Source organism: Scylla paramamosain, chromosome 14 (assembly GCF_035594125.1).
Source record: "Scylla paramamosain isolate STU-SP2022 chromosome 14, ASM3559412v1, whole genome shotgun sequence".
NCBI lineage: Eukaryota > Metazoa > Arthropoda > Malacostraca > Decapoda > Portunidae > Scylla > Scylla paramamosain.
The window spans coordinates 25,184,923-25,200,813 of record NC_087164.1 but is presented as its reverse complement, the minus strand read 5'-3'; the positions used below and the strand labels follow the sequence as shown (position 1 = coordinate 25,200,813).

At 47.4% G+C, this 15,891-nt stretch overlaps 2 protein-coding genes across 4 annotated transcripts in view; one reads left to right on the top strand and one right to left on the bottom strand.

The window, feature by feature from the left end:
- The window catches only part of LOC135107060 (thiopurine S-methyltransferase-like), a 182,078-nt gene that overhangs the window by 9,128 nt on the left and 157,059 nt on the right, over positions 1–15,891 (top strand). The window lies entirely within an intron of this gene.
- Positions 1–15,891, bottom strand: part of LOC135107058 (amyloid-beta-like protein) — a 79,818-nt gene that overhangs the window by 38,109 nt on the left and 25,818 nt on the right. The window contains exon 2 of the mRNA XM_064016661.1: positions 8,664–8,843. Within this exon, the coding sequence (XP_063872731.1) occupies positions 8,664–8,843 (180 nt within the window). The remainder of the gene's footprint in view (positions 1–8,663; positions 8,844–15,891) is intronic.

Below are 15,891 nucleotides of genomic sequence, written 5' to 3'. Positions count from 1 at the left end.
TGTCGGTGATATATACAAGTACTTACACTTATGCATGAGTTTATCTTGTATGACTGAGGTTAGTGTGAATAAGCGGGTATTTATTTATATGTATGTATATGTTCATATATACATACGTGCATATATGAATAACAAGCGTGCGGATATAGTTTATACACACACACACACACACACACACACACACACACACACACACACACACACACACACACACACACACACACACACACACATCGTATATACGTGCGCGCGAAAGAAGTGTTTATTTACGCTGAGGGGAATGAAACCAGCACACGAAAACAAACAAAGTAGTGTGTAAACAAGTGGAGAGGCGGAATAGCGATCGGACAAAAGGCGCGGTAACTGAAACAAAACAAACTTAAAAACAAATAAAAAAAGAATACTATAAGGCTGTGAATAATGCGGAATTAATTATCTCTCTCTCTCTCTCTCTCTCTCTCTCTCTCTCTCTCTCTCTCATGTGTCAGCACGTGAATGCAGACAAGCAGAGTGATTGTAGGGTGGCGGCGGGGCAAGCTGTGGGCTACACTCAAACACGAGGGCGCCACGCAGCCATGCCCACTGTACCGCTGCAGCATCACTTTACGCACACACTGGACAGCTTCTCGCCTGGCGTAGACAAGACTCTCCGGCGTAAAAATAGCTGGTGTTGTCGGATCAATAGCAATACACGGAAGTTGTGTTGGCGTAAAGAGGAGCTACCCAGGTGAGGCGAAGCAGACTAGCCAGGTGTGGCAGCTGCTGCTGGCTGGGCGTGCCACCTGCCACCGCCCGTCTAGTTCACCGCCGCGCATCTCAGTGTCTCACCCACCGCTTGCCACGCGTCCCCGGCTTTGTCTCACTGGTCGGCGTGAGAACCGCAGGCTCCGGCATGCCTTTCTAGTTCTGATTGACGTAATTTATGTATTTAGGACGTTTTTTTCCCCTCTCTTCCTCCATTATATATGTGGCCAACTGCTAGTTTGTTCCCCAAAGGCGCATGCCAAGAAAGAACTCTAGTTCATTTTTCTTCAGTGAATAACTTCCATATAAAGATTTTCTCGGAAACTTCTCTCTCCACAAGTTCCAACTTCCCTTGTGCATCCGGCACATGGTTGCTTCTTACCGTTGTTGTAAAATCTTCCTGACATAACGCAAATATTTCATTAACTTGTCGGCTTCTCTCTGGATTGAGAGGAACGAGCGAATCTCCCAGTATTGGCCAGGTCTCTCCAACCCTCGTCTTCCCCAGCTGTGGCTGCCCCGCTGCCTGTGTTATCAGCTTCGACGACGAGCTAATCTTGGCATCATTACAAACAGTGAAAGGTGATAACCAGATGCCACACGCTGCTAGACCCATTCCTGTCTGAGGCCTGCCCAGGCATCCAGCTTCCCACGACGCAAACTCGCACGGTGGATACACGAACACCTCCGCTTGAACATGCCAGCGTCCCTGACGTTAGCAGGTAACAAGTGACGCTGGTGAGGGAAGGGAAGGTCTTCTTTCTAACAGCTAAAACACCTTTAATGCAATATCTATCCCCCTCGAACTGTCCGATGCAGAAAATTACTCTGACGCTTGTTACATGAAAAACAATGATGATGAAAACACTGCCGCCACCCCACGCATCCCTCCATCGCAGGTCACTTTTTGCAGTTTTGCCATCTGCCAATGATTGCTTCTTTACAACACTACAAATATGGCGTGAGTCTGTCAGGCCGGTGCTCCATGGCATATGAAATGGCGTGAGAGCAGCTTCTCACACACAAATAAAAAAAAATAAAAAAAAAACATATAAACCATAATATGGTGGAAGCTTCAATGATCCCGTGATTGAGAGCATATCAGCATTACATTTATTACAAATATTTCACCGTTAGGAAAAAAAAAAAATAATATCCCGGTAGCGCTTGATGTAAAGAGAAGGCTTAAGGCTTACAGGTAAACTAGAAAAATAAATATTGTCAGGAGCAATAGTTCAGGGTCAAACCCAACGGCCGAACACACACTGAACTGCACACTCCGCGGTATTCCATTCTTTAGCGCGACCAACACTGCGGGCCATCTTGTAGCAATGTAATGAAACCATGGAGCTGAGCACAGAGCCATTACCTTAATAGAGCGGCAAGGAAGGAAAAACGAACAGCAAGAACAAAGGCAAATCACCGAATATAAGCGGAGGCAGCGGGCTTGGTCGTGCGCTGCAGGTTTGGTTCACTCAGGCACGGATTTAACGCGCGTGAAACTGGTTCTGTATGTACTTTATTGTAGTATGTCTCTTTGTTAAAGGTTCGGCACACCATGACAAAGCCGTACACTGCCATTCAATAGCGCCAGTTCTGGTCACACTTGCAAACTGGAGGCAAGCTGTGTGCCGCATGCCAGAGTGGTGTCATTGATATGCTGTATACTCATGTCCAATTTGGCGTGTGTATCTGGTAACATGTGGTAATTTTAACTACCTCGCCTTGCCGTTCTCCCAATTAAGGGCACAGTATTTGGTGAACTGTTGTACCGCTTAACGCCAACTGCAATTATTATTCACGATTTGAATAAAAAAAAAAATGTTAATGTGCAAGTGTATAGGTATTTCAAGTCGCTACTAACATCCCATACACTTTCAGTTTCCACGACACTGCTGTTATCCCACAAATATTGGTCACACGTGAACTCCACCCACGCAGGACAGCGCTGATATTTACCTTTAAGTTCTTCAGTTGTTCTGTATTATCATGAAATATTTGTTTTTATTACATTTTTAAAAAATTTCCGAAACAAAAAAGAAAAAAAAGCGTTGATATTGTGCATAAAGACGAACATTTACGGGGAAAAAAAAAAAAAAGAGAAGCCTGCACTGCGGAGCTTGGCCTATTGTTTTGCCTCATCGATTTGTCTCGACCATCGACCTCCCGCGGATCCCTCTCGCCGAGCTCATCATCTCTCTAATAATTATTTTCAATACGCCTTAGTTGCTGTTTACTGCATCACAGTCTCTTAGCATCATGCAGTGGGGATGCTTTTCTACTATGACGGTAAGGACAGATCCATATTAATCACTGGTCACTGCAACTATTGCGTCACAACTCGTATTACATCAGACGCCTGCATACGTTTGGAAACATTCGCTGGGAAAAAGACAACGCACCCTCGCGGAACTGGTGATCCAATACTTCTACATTCCACTGCTGGGGCGATTAAATGCCATTTTTTGAGACGAGAATTACATTGTTGACGCCACCGCGGCTTCATTACAAACTGCACCCGGAAATAAATGATGGTCGTGGAGCCTTCCTCTAGTCATTCTGTGAGCTGTGACTGCTGCTGTCTCCTGGCTCAAGGCTAACTCATGCCGGGATGCAGTGAAGTTCAACAGCGACCGTCTGGCTCAGAGTCTGGGGAATTAACTTATCTCTTTCAGCTGTCTACCGGAAGCACCTTTCCCTGAGGGTGCGCTTAATGACGGCTGCCTCTCCAGACCTGAAACATTTTGATTTGTTATTGTCTGGCTTATTTTCTTATCTGTTTTAAACCACAACTTTATATATATATATATATATATATATATATATATATATATATATCTTGTGCCGCATTTTATTTCGAATTTCCGGTACCCTGCGTGACAACCTCTGCATGGTGGAGAGTCATTACAGGCCAGCAATGGCGGCCAGGCTGTGCCGCTCCAAAATGGGCTGAACTAGCCTGTGATCTGCCTGGCAACACCGCCACCCGCCACGCCAGTCATTAAGGCCTACCTGTACAAAATGCACCTGATGCACACCTCAAGGCCACTGCAAATATGGAAATTGGCTCGCGCATACATTCAAGCAATCTTGTGAGGGTACAGGGCCGCGCGCGCGTCCCCCCCCTCCCCACCGCCCCCCCAACACACACACACACACACACACACACACACACACACACACACACACACACACACACACACACACACACACACACATTTTCATTCTTTATTAAGTTTCCTTAAATCTGATTCTTAAACATCAACTTGTTATACTAATTAATTTAATGATTAAGTTGTAGAAGTTAACGGCAAAGTTAGTTAATCGCCCCACGCCTGATGCTACATTCTGGAATTTTGGCAGCCAAGGCTCTTAGGGCTCCTGCTCAACTTTAGCAGCGCATCCCTGGTGGTCAGCCCTTTGCTCCCTCCCTCGCACACACACAGATATTACAAGGATTTTGTGGGATCAACACGTATAATTTTTACTGAACCAATCTATGTTACGAGTCGAAATGGTAATTTTGATAAAACGAGATTCATGCATACGATTACAATTTCGCTCATTGGTATCCTTTCATAAAACGCCTTTCCCTTCCCCTTCCCCTTCCCCTGACGAGGAGCGAGCTCTTCCCTCCCCTGTGCCATGAATCACCGGCCGACCACCACGCACGTCTCCTCACCAGCTCGAGGCTCGCCTGGCGGTGTGCTGCGCTAATCGTTCACTGATAAGCACTGGAAATAATTGAACCACGCCCTCGCAACACCATAAGGCCAACGAACAAGGATAAAGCTAAGCGGATGATAGGCGTTAAACATGTACCTTACTACCTTTACTATCTCCATTAATTTGATCTTTTCTTACGGATTTTCATTACTCCTCCTCCTCCTCCTCCTCCTCCTCCTTTTTATGAGCACAGGGTACGTTCCTAAGGGGATCTTGGTGATGATAATCCCCAATTTATACGTTTTTTTTTATTCCCGTTGGACTTTTCTCCGTTAATTTCTTTCTAGTGTAATTTTTCAGTTTTTACCATTAGTTATTATATCCACTGTATCCTTTTCTTTTTCTGTATTAACTGATTTTTTCTAATTTTTTTCCTTTTCCATCATTATTTCATTATCGGGTAATTCCTAATTTTTTTTTGCATCCCACTTAACCTTTTCCCGTCCTTAACTAGCAAATATCAATCCGTACATCCCCATTAACCAATTCATACGTATTACCAAATTTATGCCTTTTTTTTTTTTTTTATACTCGCTAAAACCTTTTCCCTTGTTAACCCATTCCCGTGCAGTCTTCAGTGCATCCTGATTTTTAAGCCCAGTGGCCCCATTTTTGCTACTATCCCGCTCGTGTGTGAAGCAAAAGCTGGAGGATTAGGACACAAAATAGGTGCGCACGCGGGCCTCCCCATTGTGCCTCTGCTTGCCAGTCCCACCACCGCGGGACTCTTCTAAGCCAGCCACTCTTCCTTCAGTCTTCATCGTTCAATCGACATAGCAAATAGACATAACCACAAAAAGGCTGCCGTGATATCACTAGAAAAAAACAAACAAATGCGGTTAATTTTTTTAGCATTTCGTATATAAAAAAAAAGGTAGTTACGGGCTGCGTATTTGCGTGGCGCGTGTTTATGTATTGTTCCTGTGTCCACACCGCCGTGCAGGAATGTTTAAGGCAGGGACTGTGTGATGGAGGCCTGATGTGTGGTGCAGTGGTGGGGGTGGGGGGGGGTGGGGGGAGTGAAATGCGGTATGATGGGTATGACAAGGGTACGTATTACTCTGAAATAACCTGACTGTCCTGATCAATGGCTGGTTCTGGAAATGAAACTGAACACCGGAGCTTTCGTAGGTTTAATCAAGGCTTCCTAGTTTTTCATTTCGTGTTGCATAATGGATCAGGCAGTGCGTGTGTGTGTGTGTGTGTGTGTGTGTGTGTGTGTGTGGGGTAAGGGGGTCAAAGTCCGTCTGTCAGTGTCACATCCTGTTGCTGCACCATTTCACTCCTTTATCCCCCTTTTATTCCCATCATTACCAACATCACCCCTGCTCCTTGTACTGTTTAGTCGACCAGTCTCTTTTATAGCGATGCCTTGTTATTGCCGCTTGGGTGACGCCCCGCTTCCGTAGGGACGGGGATGAAAAGCAACGGTGATGATGTCCCTGAACCGACACAAGTTTTAATAGCGACTGTATAAAATGGATTCAAAGAGCTCGACTTCAGATATTCCTGCTGTTTCTGGATGGGGCAAAGAAAGCCTCGTACCCTTGAGCGTCTCTATGAATCAGCTTTTCCTCTGTAATCGAAAAAGTGAAAAACTTCCAATGAGTTTCTTTTCAACGTTTTCAGGTAGTCGACAAGAAAACTTTCACGAGTTTTATTTCGGCTTCTCCATGTTAGCGATGAAAAAAAAGTCGAAACTAATTCTTTTCCTTAACACTACACAGTATCTTTATCTCCAAAGATTCTCGGTATACATACTATGTTAAGAAAAAGTCTCGGAAACTCACCGTCAGCTTCCAAGGAATTAAAGGCTTCCAGGCCAGACTTTGGGCTTCCTACGCCTCATGGACGGGCACACTGTCTGAACAAAGCCAGAAGAGCACCACTGCGCTTTTCGAATGGCGAACACGATCGCTGACGTGCATGACGTTAACGCGGCCCTTACTGGTGGCTGGCTGTGGGTGATGCAGCCAGCCTTAAACATGCCTTGACGTTTTCTCCTCGCTGTACCTTTTTGTGATCTAGTACAGTGGATTGTTACTGGCGACGATGTAGGGTCTTGTTGGTACTCCAGGTCAAGCTGCAGGCCAGTACTAGTCGGAGTGTCTGCACGTTATGGTCCTACAACACTCGGGTGCGTGTAGTAATAGTATAAGTGTGAAGTCAACACTTTGACAAGTATAGCATCACAATGGGCTTTCACGTTTCTCAGGAAACTGAAACTATACATCATCTTATTGCGTTTGCTTATTGTTGAGCCTACGTTGTTGTGTTGCTTCTGGCAAGGTGTGCAGTCCGTACTGGCGAATGTTACTGAATGGAGTGTCGCTGAGGCGTATGGGGCGAGACGACTCAGCGTGCACCTCTCAGCATAGTGAAAGCCCCAGCTGGCTGATCGCATTTAATGATACTACAGCAGTGGGCGGGGCGCCGCGCATAGAGGCCGTGGGCAGGTGTAGAGGTGGGCTTGTGAGATCATCGCCCTGCTCTGCCATCGAGCCCCGTCTGCCCTCTCAACATCACCTTTCCATGGAACTCAGCTTCATCCATACGCCCGTAAAGACTGGTGCTGCCATACAGTGTGATGCACCACACAGTACACGCCACTCCACCGCGCCACATGGGATGGAATCTTCGCTCCACGCCAGAATTGCCACAGGTGGACCCCGGTGCGAGGAATCGTGACGTCAGCGAAGCACAACCCACACGCACGTGGGCACATGCTATTCCTATGTCCTATTGTGTCCACCTAGTAGGATGTGCGTGGGTGCGCGGCAGGTTAACTCATACTTGGTGAATATAAGGATGGCTCTTGTCAAGTTTTCTGTCAAGTGACTGAATCCATCCCTGGAAATGTAAAATCAGGCTAAATAATGGTGGAGGAACTTTTCTCTCCCATTATGTCTAGTGTGTAAATACATTTCTCGTTGCATGAGTTACGGACATGCCAGTCCTCGCCCAGTGTGACTCATCCATCTATCACCATCACACATATCACGAAATGCAAACAATACTGATCCACTTCAAAAAATTGTGTGCAGGACGTGCTCAGTCTGTGAAATAGTGGAGCGGGGCCGCGGCAGGCAAGCACTCCGCGCCATCAAATGCCGTTCGTGTATGCACATCATGCTCAATACTAAATTATAATTATAGACAAACATTATTTCACTAATTAACTTGAAGCAAAATTTTGACAAGTTAATGATGAATTCCATAATTTCGTGATTAAAGACGACATCCGGCCAAAATTACATATAAATTACATGTACATTATAAACCATAAAATTATGCATAAAATATGGTCGCAGGCCTGAGACCAAGAATGAGGACAACAATATTCCCGGAAATGCCTCCGTGCCTGCGTGCACTCAGGGAGCAGCGCTTCCAGGTGCCTTAAACGAGAATGGAGGTTTCCCAACATAGTTACAAGGCAATGCTGCTGCACACTACAGCAACCAAGAAAGAGAATTCCTACACCCGACAATTTCCTGGTCATAGGACAGGACATCCAGAGCGTGCGGAATGGCCGCGGCGGTAACCTGCTTCTCATACAAGGGTAATTTTACCTCCCGGGTCACTTGAAGGTGTTCGTCTGTGCAGACAAATGTTGTTTAATATTTGTGGCGGCTGAAGATTGCTGTATGCAATCCTACTAGTATTTACTTGTACGGCAACATTAACCGTGTGTTAGTGACTGAGAGTGTCGTGTGCACTTCATAAGTGTTCCGAAGATTGATGCAGGTCTCGAGAACAGGGAGTGAATTGAAGCTTTATTTTCCAACGGCGAAACGCTCGTCTCCCCCCACCCCCCCATCCACACAATTCCGGCACCTTTTTATGCTCAGTGCCGTCCAACATATGTCCCTGGAAATCGAACCACCGACTTCTAAGTGACACTTTGGCCACCTCTACCAATGAATTTTTTTTCCATAGCTGCCTGCGTCAGTTTCCGCAGGTAAGTGGTTGTCAACACATGCAAAACTTACCTTCTCTCTCTCTCTCTCTCTCTCTCTCTCTCTCTCTCTCTCTCTCATCTCTCTCTCTCTCTCTCTCTCTCTCTCAGCGCGTGCGCACACACACACACACACACACACACACACACACACACACACACACACACACACACACACACACACACACACACACACACACACACACACACACACACACACACACACACACACACGTACCTGTTTGCAGTAGCGGAGAATGTCCACTTTGTCCTTGAGGCAAGTGACCTTGGAGTCCTCGTCGGTGACCCATCGGCCTGTCTTGGTCATGTACTGGGCGTGGTACTGGCTGCGTCCGGCACACACCATTGCTACCTGCGGCTCAAACCTGGGCGCCGCGTCCCCCGTAGATACTCCGCTCTGTAAAGATGAGACGACGCGGTTACCCTCACATGATCATCACGTGCCTCTACACACCAGCTGGTTTAGTGATGCATCCCAGACGTCAACACATGATACGCAATGCTGCCATACATGCCCCTCTTCCCAAGCAAAGCGAGGGAGCAGTCACAAACTACTTCCTTGCACCCTATCTCCCTAACACCAAGCTACTCCATTAAAAGCCAAAGCTCCTCAGTAAGAATCCACTTCAGTTGGTGCCTTGGATCATTCCTACTCTGAGGCAACAACTTCGTGCGGCCTTGCTAAGTTCCTGGATGACGGTGCTTGTACGTGGCCAGCCATTCAAATCACAATACTAATAACATCAAAATAAAATACTATTACTTTCCTCGTGTATGGTTTAAACAGTTGTCACACGAAGTCAGGACGTGATGAACATGATGAATGTCCAGAATGTCATTAGTTGTGTGGAATAACACGCCACCCTGTCCTTCCACCGTCTCACGACAAGCATGGCCGCACCCCCACAGAACACTGCCCCCTTAAGTATGGTTGTCACGCCACTAGACCCCAGTTAGCAAGACCCTACCCGACGCACGCCATGGCTTGTACCTGGGGGCGTGCCGTTACCAGACCTATCAACACTCCGGCAGAAGCAGCCAGTGTTCTGTACGTGGAGTGGCACGCCTCAGTCCCTGCCACACACAGTTTACGAATTTTGCTCACCAAACTCCTTCAACATAGGCGGGTACAGTACGTTCGTGTATACTGCTGCGTTCTACACATACATATACATACATACATACATACATACAACAATCTAAGTTTAAGCGCCAAGTCCTAAGCTGGAACACTTGAACGTAAATGACTGCAGGAGCAATTCAGAACACAACTGGTGACCTAATATTATCATGGAGATCTGAAGTTTGGGGACTGACTGCGCGCTCGAGGTCTGGCGTTGGTACAAGACGTGGCCTTCCTTAGTTCTTTAAAATGTGATGATCTGTCAAACGCCGTAACCTGAATTCCTCCCTGGCGTGGCTTGGAATGGTTGCAAAGGTAAAGGGGCCTGATAGGATATTAGCAATTAAGCAGAGGTGTAATGGGAACAGCATATACTACAAATAGAGTGCGTAATAAAATCAAATAAAATGTATTAGAAACTGTACCCAAATGTTCAACGAGGGAGCCATGCAGGGGAGCGAGACAAAACGAGAGGGGAGGACGCGGTTGGGTGAAAGGTAAGGGGAAGAAGAGAACGGGAAGGAATAAGAGCGTGGTGGAATAGGGCGAGAAGGAAAAGGGAAGGGAAAGGGAGGAATAAAGAGATGAAACGAGCGTGAAGGAAGGTCGGAGAGAATAAGGCGAGAGAAATGGGCGGGAAGAACTGATGAGAAAAGGAGCGGTGAGGAAGATGTAGAAGAGAAGAGGAGGACGTGTGAAGAGGGCAGGATGTAGAAATGAAAGAAAAAAAAGTAATTAAGATTCAAGTGAAGAAGACAATAGAGGACATGTTGTAAGTAAAAAATAATCGTAAAAGGAAGATTCACGCAGTATTGACATAGAGAAAGGTCACGATAGAGACGAAGAACACAGGGGGAGGCGAGGGAGCGGGGAGGGGGAAGAGGGTAGCTGCGTAGAAGGATGAAGTAGGAAGGGGGAGAGAAGCCTGGAATCTGGGTGTACAGCAACCTTTTCCAGGGTGAGGCACGCAACGAGGCAAGAGGTCGCATGTCAAGTATTTGTCCCGCGACACTTGACTCCACGCTCCTGCTGCACGTGTCCCTTGTAGGTGAGCCCCCCCCCACCTCACCCACACTCCACCTGCCACCTTACCCTCCCACCACCACCCAATGAACCACTCACGAGCCTAATCTAAATATGAAAATGATGTTCTTGCGCCACACCCATTTTGTTCGTTGGAAGGGCTGCTTGAGGTGTGTGAAGAAGTTTGGGATGGGCAGTTTCTGGTTGTCCCCTTGGTAGGCATGCTGTGTGGGGACTGTGGCGCCGGCAGGGAGGGGTCAGGAGGCATGTTCCCAAAGGCAGGCAGGGCAAAGGGAAGAGCGGAGGTGCACTAACACTTGACATTTCCAGTGACGGATGAACCTTTAAGCGGCGGCTCGGTTCCATCCCCAACGCGCACCACACACACACACACACACACACACACACACACACACACACACACACACGTCACAACCACCACCCTACAGTGCCTCGCCGGCCAGTCAGTTAGTGAATCAGCCTTCCCGGTAATATCCTGCCGCGATGCATTCCACGCAACACAAGTCACTCCCTGCATGTAAGTGGCGGCAGAGGAGGCGGGGGAGAGAGAGAGAGAGAGAGAGAGAGAGAGAGAGAGAGAGAGAGAGAGAGAGAGAGAGAGAGAGAGAGAGAGAGAGACGGAAGAAGAGGTAGGACTCGGCCACCTTGTGTGATAGCGCAGTTGTGACTCTCTCTCTCTCTCTCTCTCTCTCTCTCTCTCTCTCTCTCTCTCTCTCTCTCTCTCTCTCTCTCTCTCTCTCTCTCTCTCTCTCTCTCTCTCTCGCCACGCCTCTCTCTCCAGGTGCGGCTTAACCGTCATTCCCTACACCCCTACCCTGGCTGCCTGGCACTTCAATCTCACCCTCTCATCCCCCCCTCTTCTCTCTCTCTCTCTCTCTCTCTCTCTCTCTCTCTCTCTCTCTCTCTCTCTCTCTCTCTCTCTCTCTCTCTCTCAGCAGGCGTGCCACTCTCAGTATTGACGTGGCAGCTCCTCACACTGCTGGAACTGTGTCCTTGACCTCACTATAAGGACCTTACCTAACACAGAAAGGGGATCTCTCTCTCTCTCTCTCTCTCTCTCTCTCTCTCTCTCTCTCTCTCTCTCTCTCTCTCTCTCTCTCTCTCTCTCTCTCTCTCTCTCTCTCTCTCTCTCTCTCTCTCTGTCGTAATATATCGTCGGTAAATCCCCAACATTTGAGAATGAAAATATTCAACAGGATGATAATATTATGATGTCAATTTTTTTGGATGAAAGAAAATGCAGAAAGTAATTGGATTAAAAATTACACTTATGGAGTAATTACCCCATAAAAAAAAAAAAAAGCTGCGGCAGAATTCACACACACACACACACACACACACACACACACACACACACACACACACACACACACACACACACACACACTTCCACGAAACTGCACAATGACGGCAGTAAAATTGACACGATAGAAGAAAAACGAAAACAAAAAAAAAATTGAAAATAAACTAGAGAGGAAGACTAAAGAAAACAACAAACAACTGATAAGATCGCACATATTTTTCTCGTAATAAAGAGAACAAGACAAAAAATAAATAAATAAACAGTATAAAATAAAACAAAAGCCAAAGGATTCAACAAAAATGTCAAATGATGCATAAACTAATATATTATGCTGTAAAAAAGTGAAAAAAAAATACTGTACGGTAACGAAAATATAACTTGTACAATAATATGACAAACACGAATCCCTTTCAAGTTTACTTAGGCCGCGGTGAGGAAGGGAAGCAGGAGAGTTGGGAGGAAATAGGAAAAAAACACACACAGAGAGAGAGAGAGAGAGAGAGAGAGAGAGAGAGAGAGAGAGAGAGAGAGAGAGAGAGAGAGTTCACGACACACACACACACACACACACACACACACACACACACACACACACAAACACACACAAACACACACACACACACACAGTAAAGAAAAGTTTGGCCACGTATACTTTTTTCCGTTTCGAGAGAGAGAGAGAGAGAGAGAGAGAGAGAGAGAGAGAGAGAGAGAGAGAGAGAGAGAGAGAGAGAGAGAGAGAGAGAGAGAGAGAAAAGCTAAAAGGACGGAGACCGACTAAATGAGAAAGAAATAAGAGGAGAGAGAAAAAAAAATATAAAACTGGGGACGAAAAAAAGGAGGAGAATTTAAGTAGTATATGAGGGAAGGTAGGAAGGGGAGGGAGTGTGCTACGGCTCGGCTCATGGAAAGAGGAGGAGGAGGAGGAGGAGGAGGAGGAGGAGGAGGAGGAGGAGGAGGAGGAGGAGGAGGAGGAGGAGGAGGAGGAGGAAGAAATAAAGGCTTAGTGGGGGTCGCCTTGACTGAAAACTTATGGCTTGACAACTGCCTACCTCGGTCGACCCTTGCAGGGGTTGGCGACTTAGCAATTGCCCTGAAGGAGGAGGAGTAGGAGGAGGGGGGAAGTAATAAATAAAAGTATAAAAGGAACGAAGGCGACAGATAAAGATGAGAACTGGGGAGAGACGATAACGGAGGAGGAGGAGGAGGAGGAGGATTTAAAAGAACGAACAGTAGGATAACATAAAAGGAAGTTAGCGACACAGGAAGATGAAGAGAAAGGGGTAACAGAGGATAGAGGAGGAGGAGGAGGAGGAGGAGATAGAGGATCAGGAGAGAAGCCTAAAAGGAAGAACGAATGGCGACATAAGAAGATGAAGAGAGGAGGATAACGGAGTAGAAGAGGAGGAGAAGGAGGAGAAAGAGAAGAGAGGAGAAAGCTAGTCAAGAGAGCCACATAAGCAGGGAGGGGAGTGGTGGGCAACACGGGTTTATACTGAGGCTGCCCGGTTAAGGGTAAGCAACTCTATTCTACTGCACTTTACCAGTAGAGCGAGACCAGAGTATAAAACTGACAAGAGTCCGAAGAAAGGAGGAGGAGGAGGAGGATGGAATAGGAGGGCTGGAGGGGCACAGAAGACGAGGACGAGGACCTGAAAGGGTAACATAGGAGGAGGAGGAGGAGGAGGAGGAGGAGGAGGAGGAGGAGGAGGAGGAGGAGGAGGAGGAGGAGGAGGAGGAGTCAGGCTTAAAGTAGACGGTAGATAAACACCACAGCACGGTAGCCAGACCCGCAGTGGTAAAGAGTGACGCTTGATCCCCGTGAGCTAACCTCCCATGGACCACCTGTCGACCCCGCCCACATGCTGGCTGGCTGTCACACGCCGTCCACCCTACCACCACCCCACCCTACCCCCCCCCCGCCTTCTTGCCTATACCTGGTCCTAACCGCGCACCGCACACTGCGCTAAGCCACCTACTCACCCACTCCTCAACCCATCATCCTCTCACGTAAGCTGTCAGGGAAGGGGAGTGAAATAAAATAAGGTATATACTGGTGTTTTAATAAGAAGAGGGTCGTATACGTGTGTGTGTGTGTGTGTGTGTGTGTGCGTGTGTGCGTGTCGTGAGGGCAGGCAGCATCTTTTACCGGCCAGTGACTCCACAATAAGTGACCCGCCATGACCCCGGAGGCTGAACGGCCCGTTTTCCCTCCCTCCCTCCCTCACCCTCCATGACTCTCTCTCTCTCTCTCTCTCTCTCTCTCTCTCTCTCTCTCTCTCTCTCTCTCTCTCTCTCTCTCTCAGGTGGTGGTGGTGGTGGTGGTGGTAGTAGTAGTAGTAGTAGTAGTAGTAGTAGTAGTAGTAGTATATAAAAGCATTACGTGACAGGTTTCTTTATCAGTCACTTTAAAAATAAAGTGAAATGCCTCCAGCTTGTGTAACTGACCGATCTATGTTGAGAGAGAGAGAGAGAGAGAGAGAGAGAGAGAGAGAGAGAGAGAGAGAGAGAGAGAGAGAGAGAGAGAACCATTACTCTTACATACCACTTCGCTATGCACAACAGGAAGTCAATTACGTACAGGATCCGGGATTGTATGATGCCATGATGCTGATACAAATACTCGTTTTTTCCCCCACGCAGGATGAGTACAAGTTTTATATATGTAGTTGGAGTGGTTATATTTCAATATTTGCGGCGCACAGCCCTGATGGAACAGGAGGTGCAGTCTGTTTTATATGCAGCAATTACAAAATTCGTGCCATCTGTAACTCTGGTGCACTTGACGTTGTGTAAGGCAAAGCAGAGAAGCTGCCTGGTGAGTACTGTGCTGCACACGTTAAGCCACGGCGTAGGAACTGATGCAGTTCTTCCTCTCGGCATTAATTAAGAGTGATGCATTCAGGACCAGCTAAGCATAATCAAACAACCAACTTGAGCAATGGCGGCACCACGCTCCAGAAAAGTCGCACACCACGCACTCGCTGCCACCGGCCACCACACAAGCATGGTGACTCCCGCGGCTGTGTTACAAAGATGTATGGTGACAGGTGCCTCGGTCCCCACGACTCCCGCACCCTCGCGACCCACATCCCTTAGATGTAACAGGGGTCAGGTAGACCAGGAGTCAGGGGTCAAATGAGCAGGTCAGAGTATCCCTCAACGCCTCTGCCTCCCACGTGCTGATGCCGGAGGCTGTTAAAGATGACGTCACCAAGCGGACGCGCCAGGCCACGACTTACAGACCGGCCCATGGCGACGCTGCCGACGTGGAGCTACAGAAGCCAAACATGAAGCTCCTAATGTGCCGCGAGACCGTTACGAAATTAGTCACTGTAATCCGGGATGAAAGAGTGAATTAATTAAGACAAATTTTGTGCGTCTTAAGGTCTTTAAGGGATTTTTTTTTTTGGGGGGTGAGACTAAAGCATATTAATAACATAATTAGTTATTACGTTGCAAGGCCCGTGTCGGTTCTGTGTCCTGGACAGGCGAGGATTCCTGGCCACCAAAGACTTGAAGGCCAAAGAGGCAAGTCATGCATGGAGGCAATGTACAGCTTTCTGTACGCCCTCAACTGTTCAGGGGAATCCTTCCAAGTGCTACAAAGCAAAGCTGAAACAATAAACGCCCCCGCAATAAAAAAAACCACAGTGTCGCCGTAACAGTGAATTTTTTAGCCGCGAATGTTTCAAAACTAGTATTCTGGATTCACGTCTCATTGGGGTCAGATCACGGAGCGGCCCCGGAAGAGCAGACGGCGCTGGGTCACCGATGAGATGGCTAGCGGAGGACACTTGATGAAAAGACATTTGACAAGCACGTCAAGAGCTCCGAGAGTCAAGGGGTTGACTACTCTAAGGGCTTAAGGCCGAGAAGGCAGGAGGAAGAGAAGGGTGAGGAAAATGAGAGAGGCGGTTTTTGACTGACGCGCATAGTGTGTGTGTGTGTGTGTGTGTGTGTGTGTGTGTGTGTGTG